Below are 18,449 nucleotides of genomic sequence, written 5' to 3' on the forward strand. Positions count from 1 at the left end.
AATGAACTGCAAACAGGGACTTCAACAGGCTTTTGCACACCCAGATTTATAGCAGCATAACTCAAGAGAGCCAAAAGGTGGAAGCAACCCAAGTGTCCACCAACAGAAAAAATGTGCTGTATAGACAAAATGAAATACTAAGCCTTAAAGAAAAATTCTGAGTCTACAACAATGTAAGCCTTGAGGTCATTATGCTCAGCAAATTAAGACAGTCACAAAACCGTAAGTACTATATGATTCCATCATGGAAGGTGTCTAGAGTCATTAAACTGAGACAAAAGGTAGGATAGTAGACAAAAGGTAGGCTGGAGGCAGAGGGGAAAATAGGGAATAGTGTTTGAGGGGACTGAGGTTCGGTTTCTGGAGTTGGGTAGTGGTGATGGTTGCACAACAATGTGAATGAACTTGATGCCACTGAGCTATACGTTAGAAAATGGTGAAGCCGGGAAATTATACATGTGTATTTTACCACCATAATTTAAAAAGAGGGTGCCCAATGGAGTAAACCTCATACACATGTCGCCTATTGTTAAATGTTAAGCTGCGGCCCTTGCCATGGAGGCCATGTTGGTTCACAGAACTGAGGCTTGGAGGTGTCAGCTCCCACCTCTTCCGTTGTGCATCACGGGTTCTGCAGCTTTGTTTATGCCTGTGCTTCCGCTCTTGTGACTCTTGAGCCACGGAGAGTTGTGCTTGCCTGTCTGCATCCTGGCCAGGCTGGGGCGGGCCAGGGCATGGTTTGGCCGGAGTGCAAACTCACTGTGCTGTTTTGCATTTGACACATGTTCCCCAGGTCAGGATGAAACTGGTAACAACCAACAGATAATGACCGAGGTTTTCCTTCTCTGGATGTCCCACAGGACACAGGGGCCCAGCCTGAGGAACGTGTGCCCTGTTGAAAACAGCCTTAGTGGAGGCCTGTGCTCAGCCCACTAGGGGGCTGGGGCCGTTAAGCTAGGACCGTGCGGCATGTTTATCCAGCAGCTCAGAATCTCCACACGAGGCTCGGTTCTTTAGAAAGCTGTGATGGTGGAGCTGTGCCACGTCTTTAATGAGGCTTCTGTAGCTCCGTGGAAGTTTCTCTTGAGGAAATCTGACATCTTTGCTCACCCAGCAACCTTCTGATCTTTAATTTGGTCCCCAAGGCAGACTTGTCCCTGTGGGGGCTGCCTCCTACGTTAGAACACCCTGCCCCGCTCCCTGAACCAGGCCATCTCCCATTGTAAATTAATAAATTGGTGTTCTGGCTTTTAAATCAGCCCCTGTGGGTTTGGGTAAACACGAGTCAGTGCCCTGAGCCTGCCTGGTTCTGAATCACTGAGGAAAGCAGTTGTTAGCACAGAGGACGCCTCTGAAAGTCGCCATCTGGGAAGGGTTCTTGTAGATTTTTACCGTTAGCTATGATGTCAGCTGTGGGTTTCTCATTATATTGAGTTATGTTCCCTCTACACACTTTGTTGAGGGTTTTTATCACAAATGGATGTTGAGTCTCGTCAATGCTTTTGTTGCATCTATTGAAATAAACATGGTTTTTGTCTTTTCTTCACGTGACTAGGTCACATTAATTGGCTTGCAGTTGACTATCCCTTTTCTGTGGAATGGCTCCTACCTCATCATATTGTAGAAGCCGTTTACTAGTATTTTGTTGAGGATTTTTGCATGTAAGTTCATCAGACACTAGTCTGGTTTTGTTTTTTTTGGTTATATCCTTGTTGGTTTTGGAATGAGAATGATGTTTCATTCCTTCATGAAAATTGTTTGGAAACTTTCCTTCCTTTTCAAGTTTTGGGAAACATTTGAGAAGTTATAGGTATTACTCTTTCTTTGAAATTTTGATAGAATTCACAAGTGAAGCCGTCTGGTCCTGGGACTTTCTTTTTTGGGAGGGTTTTGCTTACTGTTTCAATTTCCTTACTCTTGATGGGGCTGTTCATGTTTTCTTTTAGGTCATTAAATTTTTTTATAGCCCTCATGATTTCATTTATTGAGGCTTCAATTTTGACCTTCTGCTGGTTAATTTTATTCTTGAACTACTTAAATTGCTTTTCTGAGTTTTCCACAATTGCTATTTTGAATTCTCAATTTGGTAGGGAGATATAATCTTCCATACCTTTGAGTTTGGTTCTAGAGAGTTGTTCTGTCCTTGAGCTCTCAAGATGCCAGGTGTTACTTTTTTCTTTCTGCCCATTTTGCTACTTTATCTCTAGCTTTTTTTTTTAATCTAAACTACAACTAAGTTGCTTATCTTTGAATTTTCCAGCAGGTGGCGCTGTGCTGCATTTATGCCTGTGTGTGTGTGTGTGTGTGTGTTGCAGACTACCTTAAGTGCCTCCAGCTAGGGAGGAGTTGTCAGTGGGAAGGAGGGGCATGGAGTTGGACAGCTGGGCAAGCTGGCAGAGGTCTGGTTCTCCTTTTCCCACCTCTCTGTGGGGGCATGTAATGGGTCCAGTGCAGATCTATTGTGTGTATAGGGAGAGTGTATGTGGAGTGCTTTCTTTGCAGTGCTCCTTGCTAAGGTCTCCAATCAAGTGGAGGAGCTCAGCACCAGGATTCCCTTGGGTCAAGGGTGTGTGCCCCCAAACCACCTCTACTCCCCCACACCAGACTGCCCCCTCCACATGTTCCTTGCTATAAAGATCGTACAGTTATTTGCAAATCAGTATTCAAAATTCTGACTAATGATAGAAGATGGTGATGCATCAAATGGGGAAACTGAGCAATTTGCCAATCCACAGTGGTACCTTTATCACTAATAAAGGGCATGGTATTATTTGCCAAATTGTGTGACTTGTTAAAAAAAATCCTTGTAAGTCTGATTATAGGAAACCAGGAGAGCCTACAGGTAAAGCAATCTTCAGTTTTGGGTTTCACTGTTTTTATATTATCATTTCTTATTGTGTTAAAAATACAACTTGCCATTTTAACCAATTTAAGTGTACAATTTAACAGCACTAATTACATTCACAATGTGGTATAACCATCACCGCTACCTATTTACAGAATTTTTCATCACCCCAAACAGAAACTTCTGTATCCATTAATAACTTTCTCCAGTCTACATTGTTCTTATATTTTTTTCATGACCTTATTTCTTGACTAAATCAGTTTCTCATTCATAACTCTTGTAAACTAGGGAGGTAAGAATGAATAGGATACCCTCTCAGAAACCCTGTCAAGGGCGAGCTTGTCCTTGTTCCCACCCTTTTCTGATTGATGTACCAGGTATGCACCCAGAATAGGTGGATTAGTGTGAACCTGGAGTAGTCCAAGCTCATCCTGCTTTGTGGGGGATGGTTTGCTCTCTCCGAGTATCAGGTCTTATCCCAAATGAGCTAAGAACAGTTTCTTCAAGCCTGTTCCAGGCAGGTGTGCCACTCCAACCTCTAGCAGTGCAGAGCTATGCCCTTTGGACTGGCTTACGATGACACTTGGGCCATCAGAGCATCACAGAGCTTCTTTCCTAAACAAGTGTCTGCTGGGGGTGGTTGTGTCTGTGACACAAGAGTCACTCTGAGAACTCACTCTCATGGTGATTAATGGAAGCAACTCCCACCGACAGCATCAACATTGCCATTTCTGAAAGGACAGACTTGGAGGGAAAGGGTAGCCCTTGGGATGGGTAGAGACAGAACAGCAGCCCACACGGCGGATCCTCAGGAGCGGCTTCTCTGAACCATAGTGCCTTATGAGTCCATTACATTTAATTCTCTCTTTCATCACTTACTTATGAGTGCCAGCTGAGGTACTAGTAACCCGACTGGACTCCTCAGTCTTAAGGGGCTTGCGATAGACAAGGAAACGAGTGGGTCTGCATCTGGCTCAGATGCCCTTCTCTTCCCTCAAAAGCAGCCTTGATCCCTAAAGTGGTGAACCTTTAAAATCTCAATCACTTTGAAATTCCTCTTACCACTCACAAGCCTAGACATAAATTCTGATTCTGTAAGTCTGTTTATTCATTAAAGCTCGTATTTTCAGTTGCCTAAATTTTTTCAAAGTTCCACTAAATAAGAGTATTCTAGGCCTTCCGTATCCCCAAGGAGAAGGCATGATTATATTCTTCACCTGTGCCGTTTTATTCTATTCAAGGCCTTCTGCACATCAAAGGGAAAGACCCATTTAATTTCTAAAGTTACATGGCTGTGCCTGTTGAGATACTTTCAGCTAACATCTTTCTATATTAAAGCAGGCATTTCCACTAGCAAGAAGACACCCTCTGGGGTACCAGCACACCTAGTTCCCTCCCCAAGACGCTTGGCGAAACTGCAGGCAGATGGCAAGATCACGGATCATCTCTCTGGAATGCAGATTCATGCAAATGTCCCTGAAGATCAGAACTTAGCCCCCTCCCAGAACCAGGAGGGAGAAACCCGTCACAAAGAGCTTCCTCCCAATAGCCACGTTGAAGAGGAGCCGCCTTCCCAGTCCAGCTCCTCAGCACTTGCTGTTCCCCGGCAGACTCAAGACATATCCCCCAAGCAGAAGGGAGGGGATGTTCAACAATTAGACCCTTCTCCAAAAACCATCCAGCCAGAGCACGATGAGGAATCAGGGGAGGCCAAGGTAACCCCCACTGGCCCAACCTCCCCCAACCCCCAGAAACCCCAGGATAAGGAAACTGAGTCAGCCAGTCTGCCACCCACCAGTTCCCATCACGATCCTCCAAGAGATCCTTCCCACCCTGATGGGGACACGCAACAACCTCTAGAGGAGGGAGCCCCAAAGGCAGACGTTGTTAGGGCTGGCACTCCTTACCCGGAACTGCCACATGCCCAAGACGCAACAAATGCAAACCAAACGGAGGACAGGGAAGCCCCAGCCACTGTGCTCCCCAAAAGCCGGCTGGCTCCCACCAGGCTGCCCCAGCCCCGGGTCCTTGCACCCCTCCAGAGTCCGAGGCCTACCCCCAAGCTGCTCTCCCCCAGCAGGGAGGATGCATTGGGGACAGCCTCGGATCAAACCATGACTCCTTCTCCCAGACCTCTGCCGGTCCAGGGAGACCCCAGTAAACTTCCTCTCATCAGCCCTCCCCATGCAGGCCCCAGTCCACAGCAGGCCCAGGAGGAGACAGTCAGGGAAGTGAAACTCCCGCTCATCAGCCCCCCGGTCCAGGAGCAGGCGCTGGGCCCGCCACCAGAGGAGGCTCAGGTGGTCAGGCTCCCCCGCATCTCCACGCCCTTCACAGAACGCCAGCGGCCTCAGAACAGAGGATCTCGCCCTGCAAAGGAAAGGCAAGCTTCCAGAGTAGGCCGCTCCCCCGGCCAGAAGATTCCAGACCTGCAACCTTCATCCCAAAACCAAGAGCCAGGGAAGCCAGCGGGTGCTAGAAAAAAAAAACTCCCTCTCCAAAGCGAGACAGCTAGAGCCCCAGCACATCTGAGAAAGACGGTGCCCGGCGCGCGGACCGCCTCGCAGCCAGAGTCCCAGGGTCAGCCGACGCCCCCAAAGGTGCCCCACCACCCTCGCCCCACCCACCAGAGCCAGAGGAGAAAAGCCCACACACCGAGAATCCCAGAGCCACCTCCCCCCGCGCCACCGCCTAGAGACCCCCAGTCACAGGAAGAGAAAAAGGAAAAAGGACATCATTCCAAAAAACAGACTCATTCCAAGCTGCCCTCCAGCGACCTCGTTCAGCAGGCAGCTGTGTCCAAAAAAGGGCCATCTTCGAAGAGAGAGACTTCTGGAGGATTAGCTCCAGGAAAGGAAACCGCCCCCAGTGATGATCAGCCAACGCTCCCAAGTCCTCTCCAGAGTGACAAGCCCCCTGCAGAGGCCCCGCCAGGCAGAGCTGCTCCCATGGGCGGTCCGGGGAGAAAAGAGCAGGTTCCCAAGAAGGGACGGGGAAGGTCTCAGAAGAGGGAACCTGCTGCCAGCCACGCAGAGCCGGGGGGCACAGCCCCCACCCAGGAGCCACAAGCGCATCGGGGGCCCAGTCAGGCCCGAGAGCGCGCTGCCCAAGGGGACAGTGCTTCCAGGCAGCAGACCAAAGAGAAGCGTCCCCACAAACACGGGCCAGCACCGCAGGACCAAAGCCCGGGCGCGCCCCAGCAGCAGGTGCCAGCCGAGGAGCAGGGCAGCCGGAAGGGAAGGCTGCGCGCCAGGGGCAGTCAGAGCACCAAGGTGTAAGCCACACAGGGGCCACCGAGCCCCCAGCGCCGTGCCCCTGGGGCAGCACTGACGACAGAGTAGAGAGCTGTGGCGCCTGCCGCCTACTTTCCTCTGCAGCCAGCGCTGCCAGCCTCTGCGCTCTCAGGTGGCAGTGGCCTGCGTTTTCGTGCCTCACCAAGGCAGCCTGGAAAAGCAAGTAGCCCCTTCACTGCCAACCGAGAGTGCCCATCTTGGCGGTGGCGTCAGCGAGGGGCACTCGTGTCCAGACTCCCGTGAAGGCCAGCGGGAGCCCCCACCTGGCTGGAGCTGGGCCGGGACCGCCATTGGTTTTGTTCTCATCATTCGGAAAAATCATTTCTCAATTAGAAAATTCTCTCCTGCCTCTTGCACTGTTCAAGAGATCCAGAGGCAAAAAGAAATCTAAAGAGAAGCCTTCGCAGTCTCCCCCATGGGGATTCCAAACCCACAGTCAATTTGTGAGAGTCTTTTGAAGGAAAGCGGACACGTTCTTGACGCGCGCGAGGCCGGGACTGAACGCTTTAGATTTGCCTTGGCATAGAGCGCCTGAAACTTACTTTTGTTTGAAATGTATTTCAGAATGAATACCTTCCTGCTCTGAATAGGAGCCTCATGTAAATTAGCCCATGCCTTCATTATGCCAAACCATCTGGATGAATCGGTTGGAAGAATCAGGGAGGAGAAGATTCGGGCGAATCACTTCTTCATTTATCTATTCATCCCATCACGATTCTTTCACTGGCAAATGACAAGCGTCCAGGCTGAGCCAGTTTATGTGAAGGGGGTGGGATATCTCACACAACCAGAGGCGTCAGAGCCCAGAAAACTTGGGGACCAGTTATGGAACATAACCTGGACTCTTGTCATCTGCCATCTATTTCTTTTTCCCTCTTGGCTTCATTTTCTTTGATGCAAATAACTATCACATTCTGCAAATGGCAGGAATGTGGCCACCAACAGCTGTCAAGTTTTACATCTGGCAGCTCCCACTGCTGAAAAGGGATTAGCTCACATGTTCTTTTGATCTTAAGATACAAAAAAGAAATCAGGGAAACTTAGATGGGCCCGAAAGGGGTCAGGTGCTTATTCTCAAACCAAGCAACACGGGACAGGGTTGTATTTAGACACACCCGTGGGACCCATCACTAGGACGCATGGAGAATGTATCCCTTCCCCGTCCCAGAAATTTACCTCTTCGAGAGGCATGAGACATGTAGACAGCAGCGTGCTAAACTGAGGTGGGCACCCTGCATTTATAGGGTCATTGAGGACTAAATGCGTAAGTGAATTTTAGCTTACTCACAAGATAGGTGTCCACAATATTGTATGTATGCCAATATACAGTAGAAGAAACTGCTATTTTAAAACTCCAGGATGCAGGAATCTTCTTGTAAAATGAGTCTGGGCTACACTAGTCATTACCTTCTCATTGAGCTGGTTTGTTCAAGATGGAAGTAAAAAGTTTTTGTTTTTTTTTTTAAAGCATATTGATTTATCTTTAGAAGTTATTTTAGTTGTCCAACAAGCATTAATTGAGCACTTGCTATGCGCCATACACTGTGATAATCGCCACATATAGTAAGATGATGAGGAAGCTCTTATCAAGAGAGACATAGGAGGGTTCATTACAACACCACGTGATTAGGGCAACCAGCCTGTTAGGCCAAGGTTATCATCAAATAGACATGAAAATCTACTAAACTTTTCCAAAATGTGACAAAGATATGAAGGAAGTATGCCAACTTCAGCCTGGGATGTGAGAATTGGCTCAGAAAACACTTCAAGGATAGTAGGTTATCCTTCAACTAAATTCCTGAGGTTGCAGAAGAATTAGCAGCCAGAGGCCAAGCTTCCTTTGAGTGGGGTGGCCTGAGCATAGAGCCAAGAGCAAGCATCACACCTCAGGAGATGTATGTTAACACAGAAGTCCTTCTGTGCTGTGCTAATGATCTTGGAAACGTGATCTTCTAACAATGGGGAGCCACTGAATGATTAAACTTTTATTTTAGAGGCATTTGTGTCAAGTTAGTATAGAGGATAAATTTAAATAGAGCAACACAGGAAGCAGGAAGAATAACTGGGAAGCTATGCAGTGGTGCTGGCCAAATGGTAAGGGTTTGGAAGAAGTTGTAGCAGGATTAGACAGACTCAAAGAAGGCAGGTTGTGACAGAGGAAGAATGATAACTACCCGTCTTCCTAATGAACTGGATATGGGACATTTTTGAGGTACCAGTACCTCAGTTTCTAACTCTAGAAATTTACCTGAGTTCTTCTTTGGACATATGTGAAATTCATTAAGGCATTTTTGGGTTACATTTTCATTAAGGTGTTAAAGGGAAATGAGAACCAGATTTCCCTTCGTTTGACTTGGGGGATGCTGCAGCTTCCTCCTGGTGATCCAGGGTGGTCTGAGTTTCTTGTTGCCTGTGGCTTTGTTATGGGGTAAATCAGATTCAGTGCAACTAGACAACACTTTGGATGTGGTCCAAGTAAAGGAATAGAAAAGATCATCTCTCTGGTGAAATTTTTTTCACTGCTATTTCTGATTTTTAATTGTAGGCTATATGCTATAAATATTTAAAAGTTGTGATTTCCCATCTACCTTTACAAAATTCCTGTTACTTCCGCTAGATATGTTCCTCAGAAAAGTGATCCTTACAGGGAAAAAAAAAAAAACACCACCACATTGTGGACTTCACTGCACTAGCCAAGACTGTCTTTAGCTTCTAAAAGTTTCTGGAAGCTTGTATTCAAGTCAGCAGAGATAATGGTTCCACTGGGCAGAACAGCTTTCTCTGAATGCTTAAAGAGCTGAATGGACTTTCAGATCTCAAAAGACGATAGGACAAAGGGCATGATGATTCACAAAAGAGGAAATAAAAGTGGCCAATAAATATGTCAAAAGTTTTTACTCTCTCTACAGGTTTAAACAGAATAGACTTTTGGGGGGCACCAAACTTGCAAAGATGGGAAGCAAACTAAAGCCTGTTCCCGAGTTAGCAGTAGATGCACTTTCTGTGTCATCTGTGAGAAAGCAAGTGGACACAGCTTTTGGGGGGGTCCATGGGACAGTGTTTGTCAAAATCTTACAATTTTGCATAAGCTTTAACCCAGTAATTCTCATCCAAGAATTATCATAGAGAATTCATGTACAGAATGTTTATATTAAGGTGAGAATCTTGCCATCTAATGGGGATTAAGTAATAAGTTATTGGGGAGAGGTCACGAATCAGCCATATGCTGGGAGGGGGTCTTCCGTGATAATCATGCGGGAGGACATGCAGAGGAGAGTGATGTGCGGCATGTCCAGAAGTCGGGGGAAGGGGGCGTAACCGGGAAGGTCCCAAGCTGGTGCCTCTGGGTCAGATAATGGGTGATTATTTTCGTGTATTTTTTTTAGATTTCTCTGTAATAACTCTGTGGTTATTCAGAAAAAGTTACATAGAACTAACTTCACACACATGAAAGCTGTCATGTGAAAGCAGCAGCCTTCTGTTCAATCTCGATTTGGCAAAATGAAGAACTTTCGAAGAGTTAGTTGTGTAGTGAGGAAGAGGCAGGCTGTGCTCCAGAATGGGACTCTGACAGAAAACCTCCATATGTTAAGTGGGTGTCCGGGCCAGATGAACTTAAAGGCTCCTTCTATGATCAACCATCCATTCGCTACTACTAGCTTTCCTAGCTCTGAAGAACCCAGCAGTCTGTTTTATTAAATGCAGAGCTTGGTTACAAAGTACTAAAAAACTGCATGTGGTTAGTACTCAGGAGACCAGTGGCTTTCAAACTTTCTGGTCCAAGATCCACAAACAGGAATGCATTTTAAGATATCATGATCTACACAGAGACACACAGGAAACAATGGTATCATAAAATACCTTCACTACAGTGACACCCTCTGATCTTTCCAATTCTACTCATTTTTTCAAAATACTAATCATGACCCCCTGAATGGGGTGCGCAGTGTAGCTCACACCCCGCCCTAGCACTCTAGAGCATCTCCAGCGTGCTGCTCTTAGAGGCCTCCTGGCCAGACACCTGCAAGTGAGGTGGGATGGGCTGGCATGATTTCCATGGATTCTTTTCTGGAGCCATCCAGGAAGGATCCACTGTGTTTTCATTACATGCTTTGTCAATATTAGGGCTTTGAATAAGATCTATACAGAATTCATATGCATATGAATAATATGGAGTGTTATTAAGTAAAGCTAAAAAAACAAAACTTCCAGACAATGATCAGTAGTGTTTTCTATAAAATACTCAGATGATTTCCTTTCCTCTTGCCCCATGACAACCATGAAAATCTTTTACTATAAAAGATAATACAAATTCCACTTCAAATTATTGTATTTACATAGTATCTAGCACAGTATGTCTATAAATGAAGTTAACTGCTTAGTTCAATTTGAAAGACATAATTCTAAAAACCACTTTTTTTTGTTTGTTTTTATCAACCAAGCATTCAAAGGGGAGGATAAGAGCTTCAATATTTCTTTGCATTTACACTAAATGTTAGAAGATTGAATGTAGCTAATGGCATTAAAACTAATCCATAATTATAGACATTTTTTTAAAAGTGATTATCAAAGTGCAGTCATGATTAGCAAAAACCAAAGACTTAAAAAAAATCATAACCTTGTGATTTCAAATAACACAACTAAAATAATCATTGAAAGTTCCAGAGTACAATACCCGCCTCAAGATTATTATCAGAATTAAATGTGTAAGTAAAAAATAACGCCCAGAACAATGTCTGGCACATAGCAAGTGTTCATAGGAATGACCACTATCCCCATCAGTATGTAAGTGGCAAAAATAAATACCATTTGCTCACTTATTGGATAATACTCTTCAAATTAATTGGGAATATTTAGTACCTGGTCTTGTCTGAAAATCCTATTAAACAACCTTGATGGAATTAGGGTTGAGTTAAATAGAATAGAATTAGAATAATATTGAACAAAAGCCTGTGGTTCAGATCAAGAGGTGGTGTCATGGGCATAAACAGGCAGCATTGCAGTTCTGAGATTATTTTGAAATTTACTTTGGGTGCACACAGGGAAGATTTGTAATAGCTCTGTGAATTGGAAGATTCAACATTGTCAAAATGGCCAGCCTACACACAACAATGTATAGATGCAGTGTAATCCCAATAAAAAAAATTTCAATGGCATTCTTCAAACAAGTGGAGCAAACATTCATCTGAAATTCAGATGAATTGCATTATTACATGTACAGAATTCAAACTATACTATAAAGCCATAATAATGAAGAGCATGATGCTGGACCAAAACATATACAGACCAATTGAAAGCCAAGAAATAAACCCATCCCTAGGTGGACAGGTAATCTATGACAAAAGAGCCAAGAATATACACCAGAACAAGAAATTCCTCTTCACTAAATGGTATTGGGAAAACTTGATGCTTGCCTGCAAAAGAATGAAACTAGACCACTATCCCACACCATATACAAAAATCAACTTGAAATGGATAAAAGTCTTGAGTGTAAGACTTAAAACCATAAAATATATAGAAGAAAACTTAGGCAAAACACTTCACAATGTAAATTTTAGTGAAGTCTCTGCAGATTTGTCTCCAACAGCAAGTAAAACAAGAGAACATAAACAACTGGGACTCCATTAAACAAGAAGGCTTCTGCACAAAAAAAGAAATGACCATCACTAAAACAAAAAGTCACCCTACTGAATGGGAGAAAATATTTGCACACATATATCTGAAAATGGTCTGATATTGAAGATCTACAAAGAGCTCATACAGCCCAACAAAAAGAAAATTAAAAAAATGGGAAGAATCACTACATGGGCACACCTCCAAAGACATACAGATGGCCAACAGGCACTTTTAAAAATGTTCACTTACCATCAAGGAAATGCAAATCATAACCACAGTGAGTTTACTGCATACCCGAGAATGGCCCATATCAAGAAGACCAAAAACAAGTGCTGGCAACAATACAGAGAAAGAAGGAACCTTCTTACGATGTTGGTGGGAATGTAAACTGGTCCAGTGGAAAACAATATGGAGTTTCTTCAAAGGACTAAAAATGGACCTGCCCATACAAACCAGTAATTCCACTCCTAGATATCTACCCAAAGGTCACAAAAACACTAATTTGAAAAGAAATTTGCATTCATGTTGATTGCAGCACTATTTGCAATAGTCAAGCCATGGAAACAACCGAAGTACCCCAGAACAGATGACTGGATCAAGAAGAGGTGATATATATTCACAGTGGAGTACTACTCAGCAATCAAAGGTAAATTCATACTATTGGTGGCAACCTGGATGGAGCTGGAAGGGATCATGCTAAGCAAAAGAGAAAGATAAATACCTGATGGTGTCACTTATATGCGGAATACAGAGACACCAAGCAAAGGGTCAGATAAAGTCAAATTTAAATACTAACCTTTGACACCTGACCACAGAACTGAGACACCCAGAAGGGTAGGGGAGAGAACCACGTGGAGAGAGAGTGCGCAATGGACTATGGTGGTGGACTTTGGGTACTCTGATGATGGGTGCACTCTGGTGACTGCATGGGGTTGGGGAACGGGAGAAGGGCATGGAGATCCTACACTTATAAAAATACTAATGACTATGTAAACCAATTGAAAAAAGATTTGTAACAGTGCCTGGCACATGGTACCTGCTCAATAAATATTTTTACTCTTCCATTGTTAATAAAATCCAGGGCATTTATATTCATTTTGGGGTGGCTAGATGGTAAATTCTGTCAGGATAGTGGACCTTTTCTCTCCCTGTGGTGGGTTGAAAATAAGATGGGCTTCCACAAACTACCAGATCTAAGAACTCTGTGTTTAAAGACAAAGGAAAGCAAAGTGAGACCCCAAAATGTCTTCGTTAGAGGAAGCGACCAATGAAAATAACATCCTGAAAACTTGTTCTTGAAGGATGAGCCCTGAGCAAGCAGAGATCACATTTCTCTCTAGGGGTGGAGGTGTAGGGTTGGCTGAAAATCACGTTAGAAATGTTATCACATATGTTGCTCAAAGGAGAGGAAACATTTAGTGTATATTCAAGTTCCCTGAAGTTTATTCTCCTTTCCCTGCCAATCAATACCCTTTTCTTTCATTTTTTCAAATTCTATACACAGGGCCTCCCCTGGTGGTGCAGTGGTTGAGCGCTGGGCTTCGAAGCTGCCCGCAGCCTCTGCAGCGCCAGCTTGATCCCCGGCCACCTGCGAGGGTCCCACATGGCGCACAGACCTCTCCTACCGCCCGCTGCTCCCCTCAGCAGTGTACTTTGGTCCTTCTGCCTGTTCTGCTCCCCACTCTGGCTCTGGTGAATTCTCTCACCCTCCCACGCTTCTGACTGTACCCAGTGCTTGAATAAATAAATCTTAAAAAAAAAAAAATTCTATACACACACAGATCTCATGTATTGATAACAAGTTTCCACACTTGAAATGTTCCGAGTCCTATATATACCTCCAGAGACTCAACTACTTCATGATAATCTCATCCATTACAGAAGTTGAAATTCAGGCTGCTATTGTGATTTATTTTAATTTGGACATTCTGGATACATGCTTAAAGATATTGACCCATTAGTTCAGCTCTGTACAAAATCTTCCAGAGTATGAAGTCTAATGGAAAAAAAAACCCTTTTTTGCACCCCATTCTCCATGTGAAAATACACATTCACATTTGTCTTCTTGTAGAATCTAGTCTTTTTAAATAGATCATTCCTTTCATATGACACTCAAGAATATGGCACTTTACTGTTAACATAGTTTAATAAGTCTATTCTTTCCATGTATATAGCGAGCATTACTCCTCGATTTCCTTGAACTTACATGGTAGCTCTCTCCTATAAAGCTTATTTTGCTACGAAATATGGATATAATGTGAAATGATTATTTTTCTATTTGCTGTTATTCCTGTCTTAGAAGTACAGACTTTAAAGGCTTAATTATATTTTGGAAAAACAGCTTTTACCACCTTCAATTTTATGTTAACACTTCCTAATGAACTGAGTTGTCCCCTTAATTTATCACCACAAACTATGTAACTATCCTATTAAAAATATTTTTAACTGTATAGCAGATTGTGCTCTCATTTGTTTTTAGCCCCTTTTTTTGGTTCTTATTTCAGTATTGAGATTCTTGTGTGGGGATTAAATAGGTATTTATTTATATGCATGGATTTAATCATCACATATATATAGATTACTTGTTCAAAAACTGTTATCTAAATAAACATACTTAAAGCCTATTTGAGTGGGGCAAAAGCAACAATTCTGAAGTCATCTGGTTATCTTAAGTTTTAACTGTTTCCAACTCAGACATTTCTAGGTATCTTCAAAAAGAGAAACTAATGTTGATTCATTTCCCCCCAACATTTATTTACTTGTTATAAACTGTATTTAAAGTGGTTGCTTCATAGTTTTGGATAGAAGAATGACTTAGTTGCTTTCCTATATAAGCAATCTTGTTAATGGTCATTAAAATAGGATTTGGCTGCCAAATTCTAATTGTATTAGTAGTTGTTGACTTGGCTCGCTGCCTGTCACAGTAGATCATTGGCATCTTTTATTTTCTCCTTTCTTTATGCAGTAAACAGCCCTGTTTAGTCTGTGTATTGATATATTAAATACACATACAGATGTCTTAGTCTTCGATACAGGGCGTCTACTGCACTGCTTATGTAGGCTGGATTCTATGTTTAGTCTTTTAAAATACTTACTCAAATATTATTTTAATTCTCTTGACTGCAAAGGACTATAAGTCTAAATTTAAGCCATTAATTTGAAAAGCAGTTCTGGTTGTAAAAGATACTTCATTTCTATTTTGCTACATTTGGCAATGATACTAATCCATAAAATAACTTTGAAATCTGTCATGCATCATTAAATCCATTTATACTTCTTTGTAAGTGTTTAAATAAATTTAACTAGCCTATATACTGAAGAAGTTGATTCTTTGTGGGGCTTATAAAGTGACTTATGTATATATTTTAATGTTGCCTCAAGGTTGACTTTAATTTGGAGACTTTGAAAAAGCACATTAAGAAACTTTGTGGCAGGGTATGATGACATTGGTAATAATGTTTTTGTAAGATGTGAAGTAGGGTCCATGAATGTGTCCACTGGTGTGTTAAGACATTAGAAACTATATTAAGAACTATATTTATTATAGGAGTCCAAGCTATTAAAGGAGTGGCATTACAATGTAGTTTAATGGTAATCTACACACATTAACAAAATGTTTTGTATTCGAGAAGCCATTAAGATATTGAATTGTTAGAATCATAGCTGCAGATTGAACCTTACTTGTTTACACTGTGGTCTAAATGGTTTATGTGACAGAAAGCCAGAAAAGGGGATCCTGGCAAAAATACTGTATTATACTATATTTTAAATAAGGATATATATGTAAAATAATTTCTATGGAGACTATATTTCAATGTATATAGTTTCTACCCTTTATATTGTCTTTTTACATTTTTCCCCCAGCTCATCTGGTCTTTTCACAATGCTTTGTACTTAGAGTCCCATCAAGAGAACAAAAAAAATTTTTTAAGATATGCATAAGTTCCAGCTCCTCCAACTTATTTTTCCCCTTGCTTCAGTTAGTCTGAATCCTGTACTGCACTTGTTTTGCTAGGCATGCTCCTGTGTTCTTATAACAAAGCCACTCTCTGCCTCACATGCTTTCACCCCAGATAGCTGAATGCTTTTCTTCATGACTTTAGGTCACTCTCTAGATCACAGCCATCACCTGGGAGAGGACTTTCATGGACCCTCGTGCCATCTCTCCCTCTTTGTCTCAGCTTTGCTATGTATTAAAAAGAACTGTTTTGTTATGTATAATCTAGCATTTTTCTTTGTTTTGGGGTGAGTCTCCTATCAGTTCAGTTAACCTTATTGTCTGGTAGGACATGGAAATGATCATTTTAAAGCAATATCCATAAAAGTGTAGATACTCCTGTATATATCCAAAGTTATTTATACCTGAACACTTTATAGGTGACAATAGCTTAGAGTATATATTCTAGGTCTCTGGATAGCCTCATGTTTTAAAGGGAAACTGGATAGCCTCGTGTTTTAAACAGGACTTCATTATTCCTTTTATTTTTAAGCTTCTCTTTAGTATTGCATATTTTATTCTTTTAGCATTTTAGGAAACTTTTGCATAATGGAAAATAATTTCAAGGATGATTTTTCAGTGAAGTATCTTGAAGCCATTGTTTGCCAAATTTTACTTCCTTTAATTCTATTCATAAGCCTGTATGTATTGAGTACTAAGTACACTCCCAGGACAGGTACATTAAAAGATGCTACAGGCTGCCTTTATTATTATCCAGCAACAATTATTCTTTGTTTTTTTTGTTTTGTTTTGTTTTGATATAGAGGCATGTTTTCTTTCCTTCCTTCCTTCCTTCCTTCCTTCCTTCCTTCCTTCCTTCCTTCCTTCCTTCCTTCCTTCCTTCCTTCCTTCCTTCCTTCCTTCCTTCCTTCCTTCCTTCCTTCCTTCCTTCCTTCCTTCCTTCCTTCCTTCCTTCCTTCCTTCCTTCCTTCCTTCCTTCCTTCCTTCCTTCCTTCCTTCCTTCCTTCCTTCCTTCCTTCCTTCCTTCCTTCCTTCCTTCCTTCCTTCCTTCCTTCCTTCCTTCCTTCCTTCCTTCCTTCCTTCCTTCCTTCCTTCCTTCCTTCCTTCCTTCCTTCCTTCCTTCCTTCCTTCCTTCCTTCCTTCTTTCTTTTCTTTCTTTCTTTTCTTTCTTTCTTTTCTTTCTTTCTTTTCTTTCTTTCTTTTCTTTCTTTCTTTTCTTTCTTTCTTTTCTTTCTTTCTTTCTTCATGCACTGTGTACAGTCAGAAGCGCGGGAGGGTGAGAGAATTCACCAGAGCCAGAGTGGGGAGCAGAGCAGGCAGAAGGACCAAAGTACACTGCTGAGGGGAGCAGCGGGCGACAGGAGAGGTCTGCGCGCCATGTGGGACCCTTCTCCCGTGGCCGGGGAGCAGCCGGGGATCGAACTGGCGCCGCAGAGGCCGCGGGCAGCTTTGCAACCCAGCGCTCAACCGCTGCGCCACCGGGGAGGCCCAACAATTATTCTTTATTCTAAATCAGTTTCAGTTATCTTACTTTCAAGTTGAAATGCACAGAATTTATGTATAGTTTGTTGTGTTTAGATAAATCCAGATAAAAACACTTCTCTCACTTCAGAAAGTTCCCTTATCATATTCTGTGACTTTTAGTTTAAATTTTGTTCTTTTCCCTACTAGATATTTTACCACCTCAACTGAAATCTGCAGATTCTTCTAAGAGTCCTACTTCTTCAAATTCTGGTGATTTCGTGGATTCTACAGACAGAAACTACTATATGAAATTATGGGCCAAACTTTCAGCCATTAAGACACCAGTGGTAAGGAGGGACTGTTGGGGTGAAGCCCCATGTGAGCGTTACATAGCATCAGACCAAAAGAGGGTTTCATATTTTGAGACTAATTCATTTCCCCCAAGACTAGTTTATTTTTTTAGCCCTTTTCTACATCTGTAAGAATAGACATGAGTTCTAAAATAAGACTTCAGTGTAGATTTTGTTAGTACCATTCCCCCTGATACTCAACACTTTTACTTAGTACCACGATAAAATTAATGCTGTAAAATAAGCATTTCAAGGGAAAAGTTGTTTTGTTGTTGGGATACACCTGAGTATTCTTGTGTTGTACTTTCAGAGTGAGTCCACCCCATGTGTCCACATTTTCAAATTAGCAGTACTGAAACCAGTCCTCCAGTAACTTAGTTCCAACTCAGGTTTCTAAGGAGTCAAAGAAATTAGTGTGTGCAGGCATTGAACATCCAAATTGGCAGTGCATTCCGATTAGGTTGTGCTCATTTTCTACTTGAAATAGTCTCTATAGAATGATCTGGGAATACAGAGACCTAACTTATTGCCATTTCAGTTGCCACACAAGCAATAGAACTTTCGATCTGGTGGTCAACTCCTTAAAGCTAGCCTGCTCTAAGGAAATCTTCACACCACCTTCTAAAGTCAGAACCACAGGCAGTGGTCAAAAGAATCAAACCAGTTACTGGTTCCTTTATATACATACAACAGATTTACTCTTTAGAAATTAGTGTGAATATAACACTAAATCACTGTTGTCAAATATATGGGGCAAATTTGAGATTTTTAATGCCTCGTTTTCTTTTAAATATTAATTTAATGCTGTATTGGAAGTTTAAGTATTTATCAAATTTTAGGATATATCATAGGTTATCAATCTTTCACATAGCTTTTGTAATGTTACAAAATGAACAAGATACCTCTGTAACATCAAGACAATA

The 18,449-nt window shown here is 42.4% G+C and overlaps 1 protein-coding gene across 1 annotated transcript in view; it reads left to right on the forward strand.

Moving 5' to 3' along the window:
- The window catches only part of LRGUK (leucine rich repeats and guanylate kinase domain containing), a gene marked incomplete at both ends in the record, with an annotated part of 92,964 nt that overhangs the window by 55,954 nt on the left and 18,561 nt on the right, over window positions 1–18,449 (forward strand). Inside the window, 2 exons of the mRNA XM_084230647.1 lie at window positions 4,184–4,560; window positions 17,380–17,523. Coding sequence (XP_084086773.1) covers window positions 4,184–4,560; window positions 17,380–17,523 — 521 coding nt within the window. The remainder of the gene's footprint in view (window positions 1–4,183; window positions 4,561–17,379; window positions 17,524–18,449) is intronic.

The sequence above is a fragment of the Talpa europaea genome, assembly GCF_964194135.1.
Source record: "Talpa europaea genome assembly, chromosome: 3".
In the NCBI taxonomy this organism is placed as follows: domain Eukaryota; kingdom Metazoa; phylum Chordata; class Mammalia; order Eulipotyphla; family Talpidae; genus Talpa; species Talpa europaea.